At 41.7% G+C, this 26,412-nt stretch overlaps 1 protein-coding gene across 1 annotated transcript; it reads left to right on the top strand.

The window, feature by feature from the left end:
- The first annotated feature begins 14,740 nt into the window (after nt 1-14,740).
- On the top strand, nt 14,741-25,822 carry KBTBD8 (kelch repeat and BTB domain containing 8). Its single transcript, XM_054076916.1, has 4 exons — nt 14,741-14,864; nt 17,563-17,773; nt 18,410-19,524; nt 22,077-25,822. Exons 1-4 carry the CDS (start codon nt 14,849-14,851, stop codon nt 22,538-22,540), a joined length of 1,806 nt encoding a protein of 601 aa, XP_053932891.1. The 5' UTR covers nt 14,741-14,848; the 3' UTR covers nt 22,541-25,822.
- Nucleotides 25,823-26,412: the final 590 nt, after the last annotated feature.

Raw genomic sequence — 26,412 nt, 5'->3', positions numbered from 1 at the left:
ACCTCTAAAGCCTGGAACATGAAGCCCCTTCAGAAAGGACTGGCAACATCTCCTACACACTAATATGTTGAAAACCTGATTATGCTCACTAGATAACTCTGCCATAGAAATAATCTACCACCTAGTGCAGAGACCCCATTATGGCAGCCAGGCGAGTGTGGGTTGGACGCTGCTCTTGAGTTACCAGGACTTATGCCCAACTACATTACCTAGAAACAACCAGCAGCGTGTGAACAAAATTGTGGGCATTCACAACAGTAAGAGGAGCTTGTGCTAGCTCGGTATAGTAATAGCATTTAGGTATTCCAGCTTGGGATGCTAAGAAGGTGCTGTAGCATATTGCCTTGTAATAACATGAAGCAAAAGCTCAGCAGAAAGTCTGTGAACCAGATAAGATTGATTAAACAATTTCTAACCAACGGGGTTGCACATAAAAATTTTATTAAAACCTCAAGTGCTAAATTTATTTCCTGGGTCTGTCACCGCTATCTTTTTTTTATTCAGTAGTGATAATTACTACATTAGAAATTAAATGAACCTCATATACTACATCTTTCAGACCTCCTAGGAGAGTTGTGAAAGTGATTTAGGGAAGTGAATTTGCTATTGTGCCTAATCAAGTTACAGTAATTGTCACCTATAATTTTAACTTGACTGCTATGTGTTTAACTGGAAGCTTTACCTTTGGTTTTGTAACTGAGCTTCTCTGTGACTGTTTTTGCTTCCCATCCCCACCCAAAACCAACTGACAGAAAACAAGTCATTGCATACAGCTGTAGAGTTAACAGCATTGTTATTTGGTACCACACTGGTTTCATCATCAATCTGATGTGCAGAAGCATCAGGTGATTTTCCTTGTGAGATGAACACCAGGTTGTCTCCCTTGAGATTATAATCACTGCTGTGTAGATATCAGTGGCGATAAAGGGGGTTTTAGGCCCTGGAGAACCCTTAACAGGACTGCAACTGTTGTAGCACTCTGAGAATCACAAAGTTAAGGTATGTCTTAGGAGCATCTTATGTATGTTGGGCTAAAAGCCAGTCCCCTGCAGAACTGTGAATATGTACTAATACCATTGTGGTTGTTTTTGAGAGTGCTGACTTTCAGTGATATGGAGCCAAGCTGCTATAGCTCTGTGTGGCCCTGGTTCTGTAGGTGTCTGGTCAGAGATAAGTGCAGGGACTTGCTGTCTTGCTTTCTACCTTGTGCTTCAGAGATACTGGACCATATACAGAAATCTCAGAGAAGCTCATTGATGAGTCCCTTCCCTGATTCCTCCAGTCAGGCCATAACTGGTTTCTTCAATAAGCTCTACAGGGCAGCAAACTGCCCAGCAAGCAGAAGGGTTTAGAGAACTGCAGCAGGAGAACTGCAGGTGGGTGGCAAAGTAAGAGAGAGCAGAGCCAAAGGCATCCCAAAGCCTCTCAGTGAGACACCAAGGTACTGAGGCTGGGAGCTGGGCCAAGGGTAGGCTTGTGGAGGCTGCCAGTGCCCTCTCTCCTCCCAAACACACAGAGTTAGTTTAACATACAAGTTCCCTTCTGTGGTCTGAGATCCGGGCAAGTGCTCTGCTCACTCAGCTCACACACCTGCTTGTTCCTCCTTTGCTTTTGATGCTAAAGAAATGCATCAACACATGTGACTTCAGCCTACTAGGAGACAAGGTTTCTTCTGGATTTAAGGAAGATGGTGATGATTATAAGTGTTGCAACTCTAAACAGGTTAATCTAATTATTGGTCTTCAGCCCTCCCAGATGCTTGCCCAATATCAGATTGAAGGATGGGGCTGCTTCTGACTGTACTTATTCAACATAAAGCAATACTTGTCCCACTGGAGCTGCGTAGTATGTAAAGCCTGTTCAATTTAGACAGGGATCAGCACCCCCCATTTTCAGAGTCCGTTAAGGATCCTTGAAGACCCAGAAATGTATTATGTTGATGCAGTTCAGGGAGGCTATTTGAATGTATTTTATCACTGTAATACTCGTCGAAATTATTGTGCTTGTGTGGCTTTGCGCTAATATTCTAGAGCGATGTGTGCATAATAGCAGCAACCTTGTCCCTGAATAATTCATGTTGTTTGTTAGCCACTTTTTAAGCCTTTCTGCTTAACCACAGAAGATTAGCATTTTTGTTGCTTTTTTAATCAAAGGTTTGGTGTGAGGGGCAGGGAGAGTGTCTGTTTTCTTTTTAGCTCACTTTAAACAGATCCCCAGGCTTTCAGTACACAACTTAGCTATTGAAACTGGGATCTTTTGGCCTTAGAAGCATTTTAGCTAGCTCTTAGGCCTGCTACATTATACAACTTTCTAGTAAATCATGAATAAGTTGAAAGGCCATAAAGCTTTTTTTCCTAATTTCTCAAGGGTCCTTTTACTACCTAATTTGTTTTCATCTCATGTTATTTACTGACTAACTCTAATCAACTCTTCTGGTATTGTTCCCGTCCACAAGCAGGGGAAGGTTTGGCAGGTAATGTGTGGCAGCACAGGGAGTCTGAAAGATCCTGGCCTTGAAATGAATATTGTTGGTTGGAAATTGGACTGCATTCGTTACACGCTGGAGTTCTCCTGAGTTTTGCCTTCAAGACAGGATGCTCCACAGTTGTAAAACAGCAAGGCTCTGTTAGGGTCTCTGAGCTGCACAGCTGCAATTGAGAAATATTAAGCCTCAAAATAAACAGGATGGAGGTAAAAGCTGAAGGTCTGGCTCAAAGCAGAGAGTGAGAAGGGAGTGCCAGCCTTGGCCAATGCAGGGCTGGGGTGTATTTTCTTTGTTTTCATCTTTGGGTAACGTGAAGTAGAGTTTGTTGGGGTTTTAAAAAAAAAATTAAAAATGAAAAGTTGAATTAGTGATCCTATTAAGCATCCACCCTGTATACCTCAGGGAAAGAGGACAACAGAGATGAGAAGTGGTTCACAATACCACGAGCTGATGACAGTAGGAGGCTGCCCACTGAAATGAGCCTGGCACCTTGGCTGGGAGCTCTTTCTGCCCAAGAGGTCACTAAATCAGTGACACAGCTCCTTCGACCATGTGTGGATCCACACCAGCCTTTTGTGTCTGAGTAAACTAAAATCACTGGCATGCAACAGCAGCCAAGTCCTGTTGGCAGGAGTGTATCACTGAAGGGGAGTATGTTTGGGTTGTTGTGCTGACAGATTAACAGAAATGTTGATGTGTGCAGAGAGCTCTATGGACATATTTGGTGAAGGAGAGGTTGGAGTGAGATCATTGCTGTAGAAAGCACATTCCCTGTCTCTGCAAAGCACCTCTGCTCTCCACTGTTCTGTGTGTTCCCTTTGTTTTCCATGCTCTTTCTCTCACTCTGAATCAGCCTCTGACATACTGGGTGAGGTCTGGCAGGGGATGAGGTGAGAGAATTCAGTACATGACCATGGCTGTTTGAATGTCACACCTTAGTGGTCCTCACTGACAGCTTCCTCTGGCACTTGGTGTTGGCTTATCTCCTCTTTGCCATTGGTACTTCTATTCTTTTCCTCTCTATGCCATAACATTTAAGAAACAAAACAAGGGTGCTTTTGGGAAACCAAATGGATTTTGAAAGAAACTGCTGTGTTAAATCCCCAACTTTGCAATGTGAATTTCCCAATCAAGCTAATTCTCCAAAATGCTGGCACTGAGTTTCTTGTCCTTCCCTCATTGATACTGTTCAAGTTTCTTCTCCTGGAACTGTCATGTGCAGTTGCTAAGAGCCAGTCCACAGATCCCACACTGACATGTGGTTGAAATGACAGCTCCAGCTTTCACACGCCAGTGCACTGTAGTCGCTAGGGAGTTTCTCTGCTCCTGTTCCACTATTAGGTTTCATACCTCCCTGCTGAGTAGCTGTCCTCAAGTCACATCAGGTAAGCTTAGCTACACATTGAATTCAGAGCCTGGAACTAATGCCACATTTCAGCTTTAGATAGAGGAGAACAATGAGACAGGGAGTTAGACCTGGCCTCTGTCTGAACAATAAGGGTCTTCAATATATTGAAAAGAAACAGATGACCTACACTTAAGCATGTGTGTTGTATCTAATTCCACATCCACCTCTGTTTAGCTGAATGTCAGGCCTATATATTTGAGGCAATGTAAGTACAATACATAGTGTATTACATATATGTCTAAATTACGTTTATAATGTCTGTGTGCATGTTTTGGTTCATTACTCTTTACAGGAAAGCTGTTACACCAGGCTCAGCATATAAATTCAGGAAGCTACAAGCAACTATGACTGTTAGCAGACAGGAGCCAACCTCAGCATATACACGCTTTTTCTTTCCCAGCCGTTGATGTTTTGTCACTGAAAGAATTAAGTTCTGCCCACAAATTTTATCTCCACTATTCTGTGAGAAGCGACTGGCTCAGAGCCAGTGTTCTCCCAGCATTCCCTTTGCCTCAAAGGGACATTTATATTGACTACAAGAGAACTGGGTTTACATTTTTTTAATGACAAAAAGATGAATCTTTATTCAGATCTGAATTTATAAAATCCTTATTTATAAAGATTTGAACCCTTTGGCTGAAATAAGTGGATATGCTACCTGCTAAAAATGGTGCTTAATTGTCTTACCAGGTCCCCAAAGTGCACTTGCTATTTTCTTTGGCAAATGGAGGGAAATTTTAATTTCCCCTCATTTGATATTTAAAAAGAAAGAATGGTGAATAAGAGTGACTACCCTGAGATCCTTCCTGCACAGAGCATGCAAGAAATGAGAACAGTTTCTGTAAGAAGAAAGTGGTATTAAAAGTACTTTCACTTTTAGCATTTATACTATTGCTATGATTAGTAAAAACCGAGCTCTGAGTGCTCTTCATGGCTATGACAAGCATGCATGACGAATCTGAAAAAGGAATGAACATCTTAACTCACTTTCCCTGCCTTTCAATTCCCATGCTCCTTGTGCTGCTGGCAATCTTTGCTTCCCAGTTTGTTTGGGGCAGCAGGAGTGATGGGCCAGTTCTCAGCAGGTGGAGGAGCACTGCCCAACCCAGGTCTTGGGAGGCACCGGTGGGCATAAAGATTGTACAAGGAGCTGACGGACATGCACGGGTCTACATGGCCAAGTCATACTTGCAGTCACGTTTGTAGGCTTGCTTTCTGACTGAGCAGCAAGTTTAGTTTCAAAGGCACATACAGACTTTAAAAACAGAGTGGAGATGTGTCTCTTGTAGTGATGGATCCTCCAGAGTGAGTGCTTTGTTGCTCCCCAGTGTGGCTGTCTCTGATTTCCTATGGGAACTATGTCCTAGGCTGACCTGACGTGTGACTCAGGCCAATGCCATTTGGTTTACAGTGAGTGCATTCAAAGTGCGGGGAAAAAAAGAGTGAATCGGGCCCTTTGGCCAGGCTGCCTTTTCCCTGTGCATGTGCTGAATGCCCTGTCCTGGGATAAGGCAGGAAAAAGCTACTCTATGAGCTTCTGGGCACTGGTGGGTATGTGCTATTCAAAGAAATACTAATACCAATTATCCAGAAAACAAAATCAAAGGCACCAGAATTCTGATTGGGGGTATTCTAGATTTCTTTAGTTGAGCATCTGACCTACCATCAAAAGAATTTCGAAGCATAGTCATTTGACACGTGGACTCAAAAGTAGAGCTCTTCCTTTATGTCAGATCATCTTTTTGACTCATGGGCTGTGCAGTCTCTTGGCAAACTTTGCAGTTACCTCCTTTGCTCAATTAATGGATTTAACAAGTGTCTCTTAACATGTGCTGCCATGGTAAGAAAAACTGGTCACAATGTCTCCAAGATGTAGCTAATTCCAAATTGTTTGCTTCTCATTTGCTTCTTACTTTCCTCCTAAAGAGGGCAGAGGGTGAAAACTCATATGGCTGAAAAAGAAATGGATGTGTGAAGCTGAAATGACTGCTGAATAGAGAACAAGAGGTTGGGGGCACAACAGCAGGCAATTTCTGCATTTCAGCACAGCATGGTCCCATCTTGAGCAGTTGTTCTTAACTTCATGTAACAGAACAAAAGAATTAAATTTAAGCGTTACATGGATGTTATGGCAGGACAATGTAGATATCTACACGTGAACCTCTACTTTTATTTATGTGTGAGTTTATCATCTATTTATCAGACAAGCCTAGGAAAGATCAGTAGTCAGGACGTGGTGATATTCAATGTAATTCGACTTTAAGAAATCTAAAATCTTGGGAATATTTCCCCTTTCCCCCTCCAATAGCAAAAAAATTGAGTGTCCAGCTAGCTCCAAATACTGTATGAATCATTTTATCTTAACTGTTTTTGCTTGGAAAGCTCTTCTTTATTCTACTAGGTTAAAGACCTGGCATGTTTTCTCAGCACAGTTAAATCCCACAGCTTATTACCATGAAATATGTGAGCTTCAAGGATATGAAAGTGTTCCATTCAAGAGAATATGAAAGTAGTCTGCCCAGCGAGAGTTCAAGGCCTCTTGTATAAGAACACAGTTCCAGGCTTTGAAGCTGTACCATGTGTCAGGATTTTAAAAAAGACAGTTCTCAAAATGGCCTTTTAGACTGGCAATTATTTCCTATCTATCATCAAGACAGACTTTTAGAGGAGAAACAAAGACACTAAAAATAATTCACTTTGGAAGGGTTCCTCTGCTGCTTCAGAGATGCAATGGCAGGACGTGCAGAGGCAGTCGAGCTAGCTGAAGTTTGACCAGCTCAGGGATCCAGGAGAAGCACAATCACTGAAGCTTTTGGAGCCTGAATTGAGTGGCTGGTCTGTCTTACAGCTGGCATCATTGCAACTTTACTGTTGATAGCATCTCCTTAGGCCAGAATAAAGCTGAGGGTCTGCAGTTAGACACAGTCTACCTGGCAAAAGAAACAGTTGGCAAAACTTGTTTCACCTTATTTGAGGGAGGGTCAAATGTTGTTATCCCTCTTGCTAATGTAGATTCCAGAATGTGACATTCCTTTTTATATATTGTAACACAATATTTGCATATAATTTCCAGGAACCCACCCATCATCTGACTTCCACTTATCTGATTCATTCTGTCGCACAGGGATCTTGGAGGAAATAAACTTTCAGTCTTTTTAATACATAACTATAAAATACACTTTTACAATCAATAACAAACCAGGCATTCTCCCTGGATCTCATCTTAGTGTCCTTCTACTTAATAATAAAGCCACAAACAGAAAATAAAACCCGCTAGTGCCCAGAAATATGTAAACTTAAGTTTTCATAAACAGTCAAATGTTACAAACCAAATGCATAGAATATAAATTCTGCAATTAAATTTGAGTGGGTCAAATAAATAAGGGAAAGCAATGAGACATTTGTATCACAGCCCATTACTTAAAAAAACCCCAATAAAATGTATTAAACTTATTTCCTTATGAAAGCTGATACATTGGGATTTTCTCTGTACAAAAAGGTAAATACAGGGGCACTTTTAAAAATATTCATACTACTCACTACCCACGTTAAGATTGTTTATGGTTGTTACTTTTCTTTATTCAGTGAACAGGTCTGTAACGCCACATTGCCCCATCTTGTTGTAAGATAAACATTGACTCAAATATAGCCATATAGTCAGATGTCTGAGATGCTTTCTATTTCTTTAAGAAACAGGCCTTCTGAGTTATGGAAAGAACTCCAGTGTATGAAATTTCCAGTGTTGTTCAGGCTGAAAGTATGGGAGATTCTTTCCTGTTGCAGCTACATGGATTGTTCTTCCCATATTTGTGTTATTTAAAACAAACAAAAGTTACTGAAGAGAGTAATAACTGGAAAACACAGCAGCTCCAAGTGATAGCTTCATAATTACCCAGGAATACAGGATGATGTTGAGTGATTCAAGTTTACTGTACTCTCTCAAAAAATAAACAAATGTCATCACAGCTATGCCAGCTCCCCCAACCAAGAAGGAAAACTAGTTTGCTCTTAACCTTCTCAGCTTCTTCCTGGTGGAAGATATACTTTCTATTTTGCTCTCCTATGTCTCTAACCACCTGTGCTCTTTGGGAAGGGTCCACACCTTTCCTGCAGTTGAATCACATTCTGGTTAGTAGCTGGATCAGTTTACATCTACAGTGGTGCATTAAGGTCCCAGCTCTTAATTGCTGGAGCTGGCTGGGCCATCAGCAACCTTTTCCTTTAGAGGTCTGTATGGGTTTTTCCATGCAAGCTGCAGTATTTTAATACCACACAAATGTAGGTAGAAGCAAAAATGGATGGAGGAGAGAAGGGGCAGCAAGAAGTCATTACTCTTTTCTGTTGTTATCTCTTCCACCACCTCAAGTGGCTGTTTGATCTAGGCCCTCTGGAAGTAGAGAAGAGGTGGCCAGAAGGGTTTGGAGATGAGATTAAACTACTTACTGAAATCCTGTTCTGGAGAGAAGATCAGAAATATAGCTCTTCCTACTCTGCAAGGGGCATATGTCCCCTTTCCGTGTGGTTTGTTTTACAGAGCTGCCAAGAAGCCTGGTGCATATGGGTCATGTTTGCTGGCAAGGGAAATTCAAGAGGCTCCAGGTTTGATATGCAGTTGGGAAGCCAGTTATTTTTTAAATGATGCTTTTATGAATAAGAAATTAAACATGCACAGATGTGTATGAAACACCAACAGGAATGTTTTACCTGCAAAGACGCTAGAGCTAATTCAGTCTCTGTGAATGCTCTGGTAGCGCCACATTTTCTGTTGGCAACTGGGGCTCTGATACACACCTCTAACAGCCACGAGAAGCTTAAGGGTCCTGGCGTGTTAAGGAGGGATCACTTTAACAATATGATTAGAGATTTGACAGACTGGAACAGGGCTCATATTCTAGCCTGCTGAAACCCAAACAGGGCTGTTTCCTTTGAGGGCGCTGTTTGATTATACCTGCTGAAAAATGAGGTTTCACTGGGACCAAATTTGCTGTATCTCCTCTTTTGGTCCCCTGTGTTGAGCAGATCTAGCAGAGCACAGATTTCTCATCTCCGTGCAGGTACCGAGCCTTCTGTGTCGGGCTCTTAGGAACTGCAGACTGCTCTAGCGAAACTGTATGTTGACAGTGAATGAATGGGTATTTTGTTCTGAAGTGACTGCTCCAGAATACATCACTGTCACATCACCTAAACAACACCAGCCATCCAGAGTTTCGGTAGCTGCTGGGACTTGTTGAAAACAGCAGAGCTTGTCATTCTGAGATTAAGGAGGGATTAGCTGTGCGATTTCAGTCAGCCTTAAGAGGAAGGTTAAACACTTTGGAAGGAGGAAGTACGTGTGTGCATGTGCGCGTGCACACGTGTCTTCCAAAACAACAGATGGTTTCAATAAAGTTGCTCCTGCTGCTAGGAAGTGGCACTTCTCGACATTAGCAGAGCCATATCTCATCAGGGTTCTTGTTTCTACCAGCCTGTCTCAGCAAGGCCAAATCCACTGTACGGTATGGGGTAATCAGAAAAGGCACTCCAGTATCAGCCCTATTAATTGCCCCCTGCCAGTCTTCCCTCTATCCTGAAGTAATGCCCACTGTGCTCAGTGTGGCAGGATCGATCCGCTTTGAAGGGCGACTCCCCCTAACGATCTGTAATTCTCCCCACTTGAACCGCAGCAAGAACGGTCTTTTTAAAGATCCTGCAAGAAACGTGTGATTTTTTGGAACCACTAAACAAAAGCCTCTCTGCTTCAATCGATGTATCGATGTATTAAATTATTGTGCAACTAAATTAATGTGCCCCTTGGTGACAGAATTCCAGAAAATGAGCTGTGTTTTATGCATTAAAGACAAACTGGTAAAAGAATGTTTTCCAAGGATAGATTGTTCCACAGCTTATATCAAGACTTTTCCAATTAAAATACGGAGTGCTTTCAGAGTGCAGTGGTATCAGCTGCATTACTTCTCACAGGCTCCCAGTATGAACTTACACATACAAATAACTGAAGAATGGCAAATATTAGTAATTGAGACCTTTTTGAGAGATGGCAAGTAATGTCAATATTTTTTACTATTGTATTTAAATTTTATAGTTACTCAATTTTGCTGGAAATTAATGTTTTTTTTTTTAAAAAACCCAATACCCTCAAGACATTAATGAAAAAAAAGTGACCATTCAAAATGTTACTGTGAAAAACTAAGAAGTCTTGTCAAGCTTCTGCAAACCCTGCTTTCCTCTGCTTGGACTGTGTGGCTGGCCCTTCCCTTCCCGATGCCCTCCACTATTCAGCAAAAAAACACCATACAAGGAATGTCCAAGAAGGGGAAAAAAAAAACCAAAACCAAAAAAGGATAAGACTGCAATGATTTCTTCCTACAATTTAAAACTACACATGAAATACCAAATGAATTTGCAAAAATGCAAATAGAAATATTAATGTGGATTAAAAATTGTTCTCTTTTAAAGCTGCTTCAATGAACCCTATTCATGTTTTTCTTCAAATTTTGGTTCAGTTGCATTTATTATCATCATTTTGCCAACAGAATTCATGAGAAGTCCTGCTCAATACTGTGTAGCAAGAGCTGGAGCCTCAGGAAGTGCTCTGTGCTTCATCTCTTGTGCAGCAAAAGCACTGGCGATGGTTCGGGCAGCTCCCCACCAGATGATCTAAGCCAACAATTTTCCAGAGATCTGATGCTCTCTTGGTCCCCACACTGAAGGCAGATGAGCCACAGTTTTCTAATTAACTTGTTGTGTAGGTGACATTTTCAGTAGCTTCATTGTTTGCTCAGACTTTTTTTCCGGTATTTTCTAAGTTCTCAAATATTTGAAAAAATGTGTTGGTTTTTTTTTTCATTTTCTCCTGAAACTTTTTCCTTTCCCTTTTTTCTTGCTTGGCCTCACGACAAAGACATTCATTATTCTGAAGGCAAGAATCCCAGAACAAGCAGTGCCAGTTCTGAGTTCGTAAGGAGGAGGGCAATGTTTCTAATCACTTATAAGTATATACGTGGACTCTGTGTTCCTTCTGAGTCAGTATTATTCCACCTTTATTTTTGAACTTTTAGAATATCAAATCAGAAAAAACACTTTCTCCATCAAGTATTTTCAGCTGTACGTTTTCAAGCTGTATCTGCAGGAATGATAAAAGGTGTGAAATTAAAGTGTAAGCAAAGGCATCCCAGTCCCTCAATAACCAGGACATTTTGGATTCTAGCAAAATCTTAAAATGGTTTCATCAGCTTCAGTGCAACACTAGGCAGAAGAATAAAAAAAACCCAAACCCGCGCTATCAAAAATTGTTACAATACTGATAAAGGAATTTAGATCAATATATCTCCAAGGGCTTCATAGCTCCTCATTGTCTCCCAGGAAGGCAAAATCCATGAAATTAAATGATTTCATCAACAGCATGCAGTAAATTAGCATCAGCACCAAGCCCAAACCCCAGTTCTTTGACTTCTAGTTCTACACTCAAATACTAGGCCTGCATCGCTTCCCACGCAAAACAAAGACAGAAGAGAGAATGAAAAGGATGTGGCAAAATGAAAGGGAGCTGGAACTCGCTAAGCATCTGTACTTTCCGAAAGAATTGGTTCTAATGCTTTTGTTCAATGCAATGCAAGTGCCATTTATAACACCCAGCTTTGACATGTGACTGCCATGGATTTCAGAGCAACATGCTTCTCATTTTGCACCTGAGAGATCCAGTAAACAATACGCAGAGCAAGGTGAACAAGCCTGGTCCCTGGACTTCCATGGGAGTGCAACGCTGTGCTAAACGTCCTGAGTGCTAGGGAATGCTGATGCAGGTTTGCAGGGATGGGAGCGAGTGACGGTGTTTTACATTTGAGAGACTTCAGACTAAGAGAAAGTGCTGATATCAGTGTCTCCTAAAGAACATTTAAACTTGTTTGTATGACAATTTACTTGCTCACCAAAAATCTTACAGAGGTAAGCTACTTCAAGAAAAGCAGTTGCTCCAAAATACTGGTTCGGTGTGGTATCTATATTTAAAAACATTCTCCAATTCGCTTCTGCATTTTGAACACTAGCACAGCCCAACCTAAGTGTCAACACCAAAGGAAATTAACTGTATCAGGCAATGTCATTTGCTAAAAGGTAAGAGTGGAGGTATTCTCCTTCCCTTCATTTTATATTTCTAGGGACAATTTCACAGGCCATGCCATTGCTGAATGGGGAAATTGGAAAACTGCAGAATCGATTTGCAGACGTGAAGTTCTATTTTCTTTTACACCTCCTTCATCAGAGTCTCTATCATTCCTGTGCTGTGTGGCATTATTATCGGCAGCAGTGGGGACACCACTGATAATTGCTGAACTAGGGAAAAGCTATGCCTTTCAAGTGAAAGGAAAACCACATAAGCAGCAGTCAGAGGACACAGAGTGGTACTATGCTTGCCTTTAAATTCATCTGCTTTTGAGCATTGGTAATGGACTCATACCACATTATTTCTGAGAGATAAAAGATGTATTTTTAAAACATGATTTAAATTGGGCTTTTGTTTGCTTTTTTTTTTTTTCTTAACAAAACAAAATTTCCATCTAAAAGCTGTACTAAATCTATTTAGATTAAAACCAGAAAAATAGACTGGACTTCTGAATATTTCCAGTATATGTTAATTATTCTTTCATCAATTCTCTTTCATGAAGGAAGAAAAAAACCTCTTCCACAGTACACTTCTGGTAATGACTCCGTTGCCAGGAATGAAACCAGTGGCTTGTTGCTGCAGAGAACTGGAAAAGCTGGTGACTATCGGCCATTTGATCTCTGGAGTGGAGAGAGAAACATGCTTTGTGATAGTAAAGGTCGTTGGCAATGCAATGGTTGCTTTGCCTACTGGCATTACTCAGCTGCTCTCTGTGTAGGGCTGGTACGGCTGATTCAGCTGACCACTGTGCTGGTGGGTACAAACAAAAAGAACACCCAGCATGACAAACTTCCAGACCAAGGAGTTGATTACAGGTTTGTCATTAGAAGTTAATCCAGCCTTGTGCAGCTCTGGTCATGACATCCAGACCCTGCCCTGCACCTGACCATGTCCTTGCAGCACCTGCATGGTGGCAGGCATTTTCTTTCCCGACTTTTCTAGTGTTTTTCCAGCAGCAGCCATAGTGTCTGTTCTCCTCAGCCTTCATAGAATAGAATCATAGAAACACTAGGTTGGAAAAGACTTTTGAGATCATCAAGTCCAACCATACCTGTCCACTATTAAACCATATCCCTTAGCACCTCATCCACCCGTCTTTTAAATCCCTCCAGGGATGGTGACTTAATCACCTCCTTGGGCAGCCTGTTCCAGTGCCTGAGAACCCTTTTGCTGAAGACATTTTTCCTAATGCCCAAGCCGACCTCCCCTGGTGCAATTTGAGGTCATTTCCTCTTGTCCTATCGCCTGTCACTTGGGAGAAGAGACCAACACCCACCTCACTACAACCTCCTTTCAAGAAGCTGTACACAGTGATAAGGTTTCCCCTCAGCCTCCTTTACTCCAGGCTGAACAACCCCAGTTCCCTCAGCCACTTCTATAAGACTTGTTCTCCAGCCCCTTCCCCAGCTCCATTGCCCTTCCCTGCATGTGCTCCAGCCCCTCAATGTCTTTCTTGTAGTGAGGGGACCAAAACTGAATGCAGGATTCGAGGTGCAGCCTCACCAATGCCAAGTACAGGGGCAGAATCACTCCCTTGACCTGTTTCTGATACAGGCCAGGCTGCCATTGGCCTTCTTGGCCACCTGGGCACGCTGCTGGCTTCTGGGCAGACAGGCTCTGGGTGAGCTCTGATCACCCTGGGAGCTTGGAGGGCTTTGCCCAGGAGGTGCAGGTCAGCGTGGATGCGAGTGAGGCAGTGCAAGGCCTGATAAAGCAGGAATTGTGGTATTTAATTATACAGAGAGGCCATTTCTGCCCCTGGAGAGGAGAGCACTTTCATAGAATCATGGAAAGATTTGGGTTGGAAGGGACCTTAAAGCCCATCCAACCCGGCCTTGAACACCTCCAGGGAGGGGGCAGCCACTGCTGGGCAACCTGTGCCAGCGCCTCCCCACTCTCATTGTGAAGAATTTCTTCCTAACGTCTAGTTTAAATCTTTTCTCCACCAATTTAAAGCCATTCCCATCATCCAGGGACTCCATGCCCTTGTAAAAAGCCCCTCCCCAGCTTTCCTGTAGCCCTTTCAGGTACTGGAAGCTGCTCTAAGGTCTCTTTGGAGCCTCCAGGTGGGTCTCAAGAGAACAGAGGGGGAGAATCCCCACCCTCGCCCTTCTGCCCGCTTGTGCTCCAGACAAGACTTGTGCCCCCAGAGGGTTGAGCAGCCGAAGGAAGCATTAAGCATCACAGAACAATAAAATGCTTTCAGTTGGAAGTGACCTCAAATCCCATCCAGTTCCAGACTCCAACCTGCCCAGGCTGCTCAAAGCCCCATCCAACCCGGCCTTGAACACCTCCAAGGAGGGGGCAGACACAGCTGGGCAACCTGTGCCAGTGTCTCCCCCATCATCGTGAAGAATTTCTTCCTAATGTATAGTCTAAATCTTTCCCCACTCCAATTTAACACCATTCCCCCGAGCCCTTGTAACAGTCCCCTCCCCAACTGCCTTGCAAGCCCCGCTTTGGATCAAGTCTCTGGGCCCGCTCAGAGACCCCTGCCTCAGAGCCCCAAAATGGCCGCCACCCCTGAGGCGCCCGCCTTCTCGTTGCTAAGCGACAGGCAGAGCCCGCCCCGGGCAGCCGTGGCCTGAGAACTACAACTCCCATGAGGTCTCTCGGCGGGAACTACGACTCCCAGCATGCCCCGGCACTACATTTCCCGGCAGGCAGCGCGGATGCTGGCCAATCGGCGCGGCCCGGGTCGGTCGGTGCGGGGAGCGGGCGGCGCAGGGGAAGCGGTGCCGGTGACATTTCCTTTTGGGCCGCCCCCCTCTCCCGCCGCCGGAGCGGGGCCCCGAGAATGGCAGCGTTAGGAGGTCGGTGCGGCAGGGCCGCGGGAGCGGGCAGGAGCGGCCCGGGAGGGGTCGCTGCTGAGGGCGCCGGGCCCGGGTGCTGAGGGACCCGCGGGGCCCGTGTGAGAGATCGGGAGCGGCTGGGCCCGGTGGGGCGAGGGAATGCCTGAGAGGTGGCCGTGGGGCTTGGGTCAGGGCTATGGGTGTGGGCCTGTGTGTGGGGAGAGGGCAGGGGAGGTATGGGGCCTGTGTGTGGGGAGGGGGGGGGGGTATGGGGCCTGTGTGTGAGGAGGTGGGGGGTATGGGGCCTGTGTGTGGGGAGAGGGAGGTGGGGGGTATGGGGCCTGTGTGTGAGGAGGTGGGGGGTATGGGGCCTGTGTGTGGGGAGGGAGGGGGGTATAGGGCCTGTGTGTGGAGAGAGGGCGGGAGGCTATGGGGGCCTGTGTGTGGGGAGAGGGCGGGAGGCTATGGGGGCCTGTGTGTGGGGAGAGGGCGGGAGGCTATGGGGGCCTGTGTGTGGGGAGAGGGCGGGAGGCTATGGGGGCCTGTGTGTGGGGAGAGGGCGGGAGGCTATGGGGGCCTGTGTGTGGGGAGAGGGCGGGAGGCTATGGGGGCCTGTGTGTGGGGAGAGGGCACGGGGGTATGGGGCCTGTGTGTGGGGAGAGGGCAGGGGGGTATGGGGCCTGTGTGTGGGGAGAGGGCAGGGGGTTGTGGGGCCTGAATGAGTGTGGGGAGAGGGCAGGGGGTATAGGGCCTGAGTGAGTGTGGGAGAGGGCTACGGAGCATGGGGCCTGAGTGTTTTGTGTCTGTGGGGCTGGGCTTAGGGCTGGGGTGAGGGCCTATGTATGGGGAGAGAGCAGGGGATGAGGCATGGTGCTGGTCTTTGTTAGGGTGAAAGGAGGGATATCCCTCACCCTGGTCTGTGTGAGGAGAGCTGAGGTGAGTGGGAGGAGTGGGGTTATCTGTGGTGAAAGGCTTCTGTGAAGGTGGATATGTGGGCTGGAGAAGGGAGAGGTGTCTGAGAAATTAATGGTGAGAGTATTTTGAGGTGGTATCTGAGAGGAACAGTTAAAATTTTGAGGTGCAAGTGAGGGGAGTATCAAGGGAGGAGAAAGTTGCTTTGGGTGAGAGAGAGAAAGTGGAAGCGACTGGGAAGGTTTTATGGGGTGAAAGCTGTAATGTAGATTGAGTCAAGGATTAAATAGAACAACTGGAATACAGGACTGAGTATCTTTGGCACTGCAAGCTGCCTTGATTGCATGTGCTCATTGCCCAAGTGACTGGCAGGGTCAGAGAAGAACTATTTTACATCTTTTTGAGTGTTAGGAAGCAAGTTAAACTCTTCTGCAGTGGTAGCTACATCAAAATTTTATTGTACATCAAAGCTTTTCCGGGTACGAAGCCTTGGAACTGATCTAGCAAAGTATTAGTTACTTTGAATTTGCTAGTGATCAACATGGTTTCTAATCAGGTAGAGATACAAATTCTCCCCTTCCTTCACGATTACTTAGTTTTGAATGTTCTAGCTTAGTACTGTGATAAACGCCCCTGTTGCAGATTTTACCTTCAAGTATTTACTACTGTATTTGAGGAAAAAAAAAAAATGATGAAGACTTTTCCTGACAGTGCTTTGAAGAGACACTGACAATTTTTGGTCCCCAGCCTGCCATGGGAAATGTGTGCCCAGCAGCAGATCCTGACTGGTTTAGTTTTGACTGCTCTTTGCCTGTCTAGATTATGAGTATGAGATATTGTAACTGCTATATATCGCCATGAGTTAGAATTTAAGTCTCTTATTCATCAGCAGCATTGTTGTTTGCTGTCCTCTTTGCCCCTTTGTGTTGCCCAAAATTTGTTGGAAGCATTCTCTGTTGCAGTCAGCAGCTCTACCTGATCTACAGCTCTTACCACCTAATGTTTTTCTTTTGAGCACTCCTTTGTTGTTGCGAAAAAAAATTTGCTGCTATTACGAAACAGATTTTTGTGCTTGAGATATTGCTCAATTTTCTTTGGGATTTACTTCATCAGGCATATCGCACGTTACTCAGAAGCACATGCACCGCGTTTTGTGTTTTCACAATGATGTGCAGGCTCCTTCATACCTGAGTAATTTTAAATGGCAATATTATTTTATTTGTAAAGAAAAACATGTAACCGTATAGACACGCTTGTGTGAATTTAAGTTTGTTGCCCAACATATTTACTGTAGAGCTGTTACCTCATGAGTCTACGCATTAACCATCCCTTGTGTAAGTTAGGGACCAGTTCCTGTTTCAGTGTCAAGTTAAGTACATACATATAGAATCCTGGAATGCTGATAGGAGAGTAGGCGGAATTATGATATGATTTTATTCTTCTGCTTTCTTTGTTTTTTCATTTTATAAATCAGTAAGCATTGTGATTCTTGACTTAATTTCCCCCCATATTTATTTATACAATAAATATGAACTATTTAAATGAATTTTTTTCTTAATGAATATGATTTTGTAGGTTAATGGTAACCTACATGTGTGTTGGGAAAAGGAAAAAAAATGATTGAGGTATCGTTATGTCTTTACTCACCCTGGAAAATGTTAGACTTGCTGTTGATGAATGATGACAGTGAGGAAGTAAGGAATATTAATTTGTGCCTGTTCTTGTTTGTGCGTGGATTTCTTTGGAATATGTGTTTTGGGTTTGTTTTTTTTTTTTTCTATTAAACAGTTTCAATTTTGCTTTGTAGAACCAAGTAAGTTTTCACAAACACTGAACGGAATTCCTTCTTCAAACACAGTCAGCAGTGGAATAGACCCTTTCCATGCTTGTAGTATTCTTCAACAGCTTAAAACCATGTATGATGAAGGACAATTGACAGATATCGTAGTGGAAGTGGATCATGGGAAGACATTCTCCTGTCATAGGAATGTTCTTGCTGCAATCAGTCCTTATTTCAGGTATAATAGTCCATTGTTCTAGCAATCAAAAGCAGAATCATAAAAATGAGAATTGAAAATCACACTTGTACTAATATTCTGTGTAACTGTCCATAAGATAGTGCACCTAGTAAGTAGTGATTATTGTTCTCTCAACCTCAATGAATTATCAGTGTCTGTTTATCAAAGAGGAGTTTCGTTAGAGGAAATGTCACATACTTAAACCAACAAAGCAATAAAATATGCCTGTAGGATTGAGAGTATCTTGGATATGCTAACAGTGTATTGAGACTACTTCTCTCATTTTAAAGTTATATATTGTAGCATGCTAGAATATGCATATGAAATAACATGTTGGAAATTGAGAGCAAAGACTCATAGATATGTCAAGAGCCTTGCTTGTAAACTGAGTGAATTTTAATATGGGGTTTGTGAGCTTAGTGCCAGGCTGAGATTTCTTGTTAAGTTGTTTCAGTTAGTCTAGAACTGATCTTATATTTAGGTACCCAGACAGGACAGCATAACATCAGTGATAAATGTATTTGTGCTGATATAAGGGCAAACGCATTTGGATTATTTGTTTAGTATAACTTCATTTCTTATACCTGTAGTTAGAAGGTAATTACAAATAAACTGCTAAATGTTTTTCTTTTGTAGATCTATGTTCACTAGCGGCCTTACAGAGAGCACCCAGAAGGAAGTTCGTATAGTTGGTGTTGAAGCAGAGTCAATGCATTTGGTGTTGAACTATGCATATACCTCCAGAGTAATGCTGACAGAGGCCAACGTTCAAGCTTTGTTCACTGCAGCTAGTATCTTCCAGATCCCTTCCATACAAGACCAGTGTGCTAAATATATGATCAGTCATTTGGACCCGCAGAACTCCATTGGGGTGTTTATCTTTGCTGATCACTATGGTCATCAGGAACTGAAAGACAGATCACAAGACTACATTCGTAAAAAGTTTCTGAGTGTCACCAAAGAGCAAGAATTTCTTCAGTTGAGAAAAGACCAACTGATAAGTATACTCGACAGTGACGATTTAAATGTAGACAAAGAAGAACATGTTTATGACAGCATTATAAGGTGGTTTGAGCATGAACAAAGTAAGAGAGAAGTGCACCTTCCAGAAATATTTGCCAAATGCATCCGTATGCCACTGTTGGAAGAGACATTTTTAGAGAAAATCCCTCCCATGTTTGCACAGGCTATGGCCAAAAGCTGTGTACAAAAGGGACAACATAGTGCCAATGGCTACACACAACGGCTTGGAATGACCGCTTCTGAAATGATCATATGCTTTGATGCTGCCCACAAACACTCAGGAAAGAAGCAAACAGTGCCTTGTTTAGATTCGGTCACAGGGAGAGTGTTTAAACTATGCAAGCCACCAAATGACTTGAGGGAGGTTGGAATTCTTGTATCTCCTGATAATGATATTTATATTGCGGGTGGTTACAGACCAAGCAGCAGCGAGGTCTCCATTGACCACAGAGCAGAGAGTGATTTTTGGATGTATGATCACTCTGGCAATAGGTGGATTCCGAAAGCTCCTTTGTTGCGAGCCAGAATAGGCTGCAAATTGGTTCATTGCTGTGGTAAACTGTATGCAATAGGTGGTCGTGTTTATGAAGGAGATGGGCGAAACTCACTCAAGTCTGTGGAGTGTTATGACAGCCGAGAGAACTGTTGGACAGCTGTCTGTCCAATGCCAGTAGCAATGGAGTTTCATAGTGCTGTGGAATATAAGGATAACATCTATGTTTTAGAGGGTAAGGTGGTTTGACTATATGGTGTTTTACTGGAATTGGGGATTGTTCAGTCTGACTGCACTCTCTTAAGCACCTTGGAAAACCCAGGTTACCTGAACATTTGAAGAGTGTCCTGGGACCATGGGATGGAAGAAAGCTAGGGAGAGCAGTGGGCACAGAAGAGCAAGGTTGCTGCTTGAGTTCTTGGGTCCTGGGAATGTGTCACTAAGTTGTAGTATTGAGTTATTGCACAAATGGCATTTTTGGTAGTGTTCTAAGTCAACAGGATAGTATTTAAATTTTGCTGTGAAAATTCTTTATTAAATATTCTTTATCTGGGTGAACTGCACTAATGTTGAAGAAAATATATTGTCCTATGAAAAGCACTTAACATTTTATTTAGCTAAGCCTGGTGCCTGTATTCTTGGTGACTTGTAAGAGCCAATTAACCACTGTAGGCTTTCATTTCCTGCCTACCCTGCTTTTTGAAGTTGTCCTGGTAATAAGAAAGATGATTTATCTCTTTCTAGATCATTCTGTTTCTTTGGTCAGTAGTTATAGTACTGCCTTTATGTCATTTCTTCTGGTAAATGATCAGACTCATTGGTGTGTTAGTTAGTACTTCTTGAATGAGTAAAAAGAATCATTATGGGAATGGATCAAATAATTTATTCTTCTCTTTATTTTATTTCTGAAGATCTTGTATAAAACATATACATGAGCCATAGAACAGTCAACAGTTAAAAGCGCTGAGAGTGCTCTATGAGAATGTATTAAGAGTCCCAAGAAAAGAAAGAGGGAGTGTCTTGCTTATGTTTTGCTAAGTGTCACCTATGTAAACACAGAAGTTGGGGTGTTAGATCTATACCAGCTCTCTCCTTGGGTCTCTCTCCATACAAAGCTGGACCACAGGAAAGAAAATGGATCGAGACTGTTGTAAGGTCATTGTTTACTTACCAGAAGAACTCAACCTGATTCCTTGACTCTGCATTCCTGTCACTTGGTACAGTTGTTGGGTTTCCATGCAATTTGCAGAGAGTTTTCTTCTTCCATTCTTTTTCTGTAGCAGGTTTGACTCTTGTTGGTTGTGGCTTTAAATAATTCTGTTACACCAGCAAGTTCTTTCAATCTCTGACTTCTCTGGGGTCAGCCATCTGCTTTAGGAGGTTAAAAAGAAATGCTGAAGAATATTTAACTTGGTAGAGTATTTGTTCATGATTTAAATGTTTCTTAGAACTGCTAAAAAGTGGATATTATAGTCTATAGAAAAGAGTGCACCTTGTTTACAAGTTTTAGCTGTACTAATTTTGTGCTTTAGTGATTTAAATGGCTACTTGATGCTCACATGAATAAGCAAGCTACTTCACTGTGCTAATTAGCAAATAGTAAAGATTCATGTTAGAGGAAATAGGCAACTTTTCCATTTGAGTGTGGTAGATAAAACCTTGATTGAGTTGCTGAAGTAGTATAAAGTTAACTTTCAATAATTTTTCTAGAGGAAGCTTGTAAGTTTAGAGTAGTCAGTAAGGATTGATAGGATGTTAAGATGTCAATGGAACATGGGCATCAGTCGTAGGAGATTACACTGCAGAACAAATGACAATAGTCAAAAAAATGTTATCTGTAAGGCTTGATATCTTCAGCTATGATTCACTCATTTTACTGTATTATTTCTCTCTTCCTGCTTCTTCTTGAGGTGCTTGGTTACACAGCAGCTTGGTTAGAATTCTTCATTTAGCCATGTGAAATTATATGTGATCTGATTTATACTAATATTTGGCAATTGTTAGACATCTCTTCCAGGCTTTTCAAAACACAAGGTGGTCTTTATCCATGTTCTTTAAACCAAAAAAGATGAACGTGAGCTCACGTGCTTGAGCTTTCAGTTAGCTAATCTTCTTATGTGCAGTCTGTAGATGCTACTCTGAGTGATTGCCAGAAGAGGTGTTTTGTAATCTAATCACAAAACTAATAATGAATCAGTAGCTTCATGCAAGTATTCACCTGGTATCCTTTTAAACAAATCAATCTGAAAGTGTAACCCAGCTACCTGATACAAGTAGCTTCCAAGTCTGTGTGTAGTACAAGACATAACTATTTGCTTAGATTTAACAGCTTTCAGGCGCTGAACTGTGACTCCCAGACTGCTGAGGACATGTTTTGAAGATGGTAAATAGCTAAACAAATACTGCAGACATTTCAAGACTGGAATCTTGAAAGGTTTTGTCCCAAACTATTAAGCATGGCTTAGTAGTAGTGAAGGATAGATGGGAAATATGTAAAGCATTGTACTTCTGATAGGCTTCGCATTCCCTCTTCTTCAGCTGGAATACATTCCCTCTTCTTCAGCTGGAATAGAAACTCGAAGTAGATTTTACTCATGTTGATATTTTTCTAATGCACTCGGAAGAAAGCAGGTGATGGTGTTGGGTTTTTTTAATGGGATCAAGTTTTTTAAACATTGGTAGACCATTTCTGTTTGTGGAAGAACATACCTGAAAGCTTAGTGGCTGCAGAATTTGCTGTTCTGGAAATGAAGCATAAGTTATGTTTTATTTTTCCTCTCTTTTCAGGGGAATTTTTTCTCTGCTATGATCCTCAGAAGGATTACTGGGGATTTTTGACCCCTATGACTGTGCCTAGAATCCAAGGCTTGGCAACTGTATACAATGACTCCATCTACTACATAGCTGGAACCTGTGGAAACCATCAACGTATGTTAACCGTAGAGGCCTATGACATTGAACAAAATAAGTGGACTCGAAAAAAAGACTTTCCATGTGATCAGTCCATTAATCCATATATAAAACTCGTACTCCTCAAAAACAAACTCCATCTGTTTGTCAGAGCTACTCAAGTCACTGTTGAAGAGTATGTTTTCAGAACCAGCAGGAAGAATTCACTCTACCAGTATGATGAGGTTGCTGACCAGTGGCAAAAAGTGTATGAGACTCCAGATAGGCTCTGGGATTTAGGCCGGCATTTTGAATGTGTTGTTGCTAAATTGTATCCGCAGTGTCTTCAGAAAGTTATTTAAATTTTATTTTCCAGTAACAGGCCTTAGTGATTTCAATGGTGATCTGATGCTAGAGAAAACATGTCTTAAAAGAAAACAAAGAAAATCTGTCAGTATTTATTGTAAGCTGAAGCGGGCAGTTTTTTGTATATGGGGATGGGTGCTCTTTAAAGGTTGCAGTCTGGGGAGAGAATTACTGGTTCAGTTTCATATTTACTGATAATTTCTTGGGAAATGAGAAGGAGGTTACAAAGTGCAATTATCAGCATTTTTTTTCTGGTAAACACTTAATCACGTCATACTTAGAGGGATGTTTTTGTGGTAAGAGCAAATTAAGTGGAAGAGCCAGGATAACTATGCACTACAGTGAAAGAAAATCTAGCATTAATAGCTAAGGGTGTCCAAGATGTTTTGAAGTGACTTCTTTTTTTCTCTTTTTTTTTAAATACGGGTAAAATTTGAGGCAATATCACTAAGTTTTTTTTTTTTATTGTTATTTTGGATTGAAAGTGCATAGAGAAATGGTAGATCCCGATTAATAATTATCTTTTTTTTGTACTGTTTTTGAAGTCTGCTAAGATTTTTGTGATGTTTGTGCACTACAATTTGAAAGGAAAATCTCCAAGCAGAATTGGAACATGGAGTACCTTTGCTGTGGACAGAGGCCTGTTCAGATCACTGCACCACTTCCTGTCTGTGGGGTTTTGTTAAAATTGAGCTTAATGATGGGAGGCAGGATATCCCAACACCTCTTTTCTGCCACACAGATGTAGTGCTGTAAAAATATATTTTTTTTTTAACACTGCTTAAAACCTTTTTTTCATCCCATAAAGGGCTTTAACCCAAAAGTTGATGGTGCTAGTACATTTATAATACTTGTTTGTCTGAAATGGGCTAACTTTATGCTACTGGTTAAGACAGCCTATTATTTTTCATGGAGTGTGTGTGTCTGTCTTCAGGCCCTGTCCTGTCATCAAATTGTCTTTTGTAATGTAACATTTTTACTGCAGTGGTGTTCTTGCACAGAATGGTGACAGGATATGGCCTTAATACTGATTTTTTTCTTTGTGTGGAGTGTTCATTCTGTCTCCACTAAAGTGCAGTGCTATGTGCAGAGTTGGCATGTGCTCCAGTAATTTGGAAAAGTGTGGCTTAACTTTACGAGTTGTTTTTCTTTTTTTTTCCTGCAGCAAAGCCCTCAAATTCCTTTTATTTCGTTCTGATCTATAATGTGAAAATTTGCACTACTGAGCTGTCTTCATTTTCCAGTGTATTAAAGCAAAATTGTCAGTAAGTGTCCATGGCTTAAATAATCTTAGATGTGAATAGAGAATAAGGATCCAATATATGGCAACACTTTCCTCTACATATTGAACGTTTAACTTATTTTTAAGAAGTAAATAAGTTTAGCCTCTACTTCAGTAGTGAAAACTGGATTTAAAAGGGAAAAGATGAATCCTAAAACTCGTATCAGCTGTAATTTGCCAGGTTTAACTTGTTACAGCTCTAATTTTTGCAGAGCTGTGTTATCTCTTCCCTATTTTCTCAAATTAATCGAAGTGAACCAGTTAACTTGAAATGGCATTGGCCATCACTGGCTGTAAGTGCTTACCATTATCTGGCTTAACAGCTGATATTTCAGTAAGCCAAATATTTAGCTCATTGTTTATCCCTCTGGCATGGCTGAGTATTTGGATAATGTTTGTTTATTATGTGGTCTTACTGTTTCCAAATGGAATCTTTCTAATACACAAAAATACTTGTCTGGTTCTATTAATTCTTGCACAAAATGTTTAAAAGGCAAAAACAAACAAAAAAAACTGTGAAATGAAAAGGAAAAAAAAATATGCCACTTTGCATTACATACCTCATCTTCCAGAGACTCACCAAACCCGTTGTTTCAAATGTGAGCGCCTGATTTTTTTTTTTTTTTTCCTTGAAGTTGAAGCAATGATTCTTGCTAAGACTGCATTTTCCAGCAGTGTTGAGGTGTGTTGTTTCTTTGATTGTGTTTGGTTTTCTTCTGGGTACTGTTTTATATATCTCCATAGCCAAGAATAGGAGTTTTTTTAAAAGTAAACTGATTTGATTTTTAAAATGATCCTTAGTCCTTGGCTAGCTCTTTGCGCTGTTGTAGGCCTCTAGCTGCAAGCTTTCTGAAGCACCCTCCCTAACAGTGTTGCAGTTGTGTGTAAAACCTTTTTTTTTTTTTCTTTTTTGGCAAAGTGTTATGTAACTTTCTTGTTTTGGGTTTGTTTTTTTTTAAGCTTGGTTGAATATTTACAAGACTTCTTGCTGCTTTTTGACAATCTTCTATATTTATTTAGTAGAACAAATTTCAATATATTACTTGAAACTATGAAATAGAATTGAGTTAGCAACTGACTGGTCATGTGATGTATAGAAGTACAATTTGCTGTGGTTCATTCTGCAGTAGGTTTGTTAATTTTGTTTATCTGCACTAAAGTACGAAGATCTCCATTCTGTTTAACCATTCAAACTGAGGGTGTGATCCAAGTCTGTAATGTGTTTAAAAGCTAAATCCTGGAACTTGCCGTGGGAGTAGAATATACTGAATCTTGTGCATGAGGAGTTTGTTGAGACAGTAATGTAGCTGTGACATTTTGCCAATTCTTAATTGCTTCTGCGTTTTGCTGAAAGTCAGATTCCTGGTAGAGTTTCGCGTTAGAGTCAGGCTCAAATAAACTTGCACAGCACAAAAAAAAAATATATTGCACCAAAGGTACTGATAATATTTAAGCAGTAATCTGTACATTTTCCCCACCTGGTGTTTTTTTCTGGATTAATTTTATTCCCCTCTATGAAATGAATTTCTAGCATAGTAAGGACTTACATGAGTGTAAATCTCTTTTCAAAAATTATTAGTTACTTTAGAAGGAAACCTTTTATAATTTCCACTTGATTCCAATCAGTTAAACTTAGAATAACTAAAAGCGATTTTGGTGCAGCAGACATGCAGTGTGTGTATGTTCTACATGAAATCGAAGAGCTCCCTGTTCGTAAGGCTGTTTAGAAATGGCATCCAACATTCAGTGCTCAGGTATGTTAGTAAGAAGTACTGTAGTCCTATGAGGGCAAATGTGTGGATTTTTAAACATTTTGCCATAATTGCACAATTTTGCATTTTTACTTAATGTCATGTTATGTTTCTTAAAATAAACCTATTGTTGAAATACAGAGGAGTTAAGCTGGTTTTGTGATAAATCTCTTGTGTGCATTTTAGTAAATTTCTGAAAATTAATCTAATGATACAACTTTTTGATGCTTGTCTGTTTTTTTTCTGTCTCTGCACTTGTGTCTCAGCTCTATGTAATGTCATGTTCAGGTTTGTTTAAGACACAACTAGTTTCTTGAGGTGCTTTGTTCTGCTTTCTCATTCTTGTGGCTATTCACATCTGACTTCTCATTTGCTTACACACAGGCGATGCCATCTTTCCCCTTCCTCCCTGCCTGTGGCTGGAGCTGCCATCTTAATGGGAATGTCAAGAAGGGCTTTCTAGTCTGTAGTACTGTATACTGGAAAAGCCTGAAATGCCTTGTACGGAATTTCCCAGCACCCTTACTTAGGAGGGAAGTTAGTTCCCAGGTGGTAAAAGAGAGAGCGAGCAGGTGGCTGTTAGTTGCAAAGGAGTCTGCTGCAGAGCTGAGAACAGACCTCCTCTTCCCCAAGCTCTAAGCAAAACTCCAGCATTATATATGTGGCTTCTGATGTAGGTATGTGTGTTTATTCAAGAGCCTTCGTTTGCTTCCAGAGGCTGTCTAATGACTTGAGGTGATGCTGAATCATCGCAGCCTAGGAAAACAACATGAAGTTCTCTTGTTCGGGAAGGCACTCCTAGTGCGGTTCTCACAGGCTTTGTTTCTACTCTCTT

The sequence above is a fragment of the Cuculus canorus genome, chromosome 11, assembly GCF_017976375.1.
Source record: "Cuculus canorus isolate bCucCan1 chromosome 11, bCucCan1.pri, whole genome shotgun sequence".
NCBI lineage: Eukaryota > Metazoa > Chordata > Aves > Cuculiformes > Cuculidae > Cuculus > Cuculus canorus.
The sequence above is the reverse complement of the archived record's forward strand: the minus strand, read 5'-3'. Positions and strand labels throughout refer to the sequence as shown.

Coding starts and splice junctions, on each gene's coding strand:
- KBTBD8 (XM_054076916.1), top strand. Junction 17,774..18,409: donor GCAATCAGTCCTTATTTCAG/GTATAATAGTCC, acceptor TTTCTTTTGTAG/ATCTATGTTCACTAGCGGCC. Junction 19,525..22,076: donor TAACATCTATGTTTTAGAGG/GTAAGGTGGTTT, acceptor CTCTCTTTTCAG/GGGAATTTTTTCTCTGCTAT.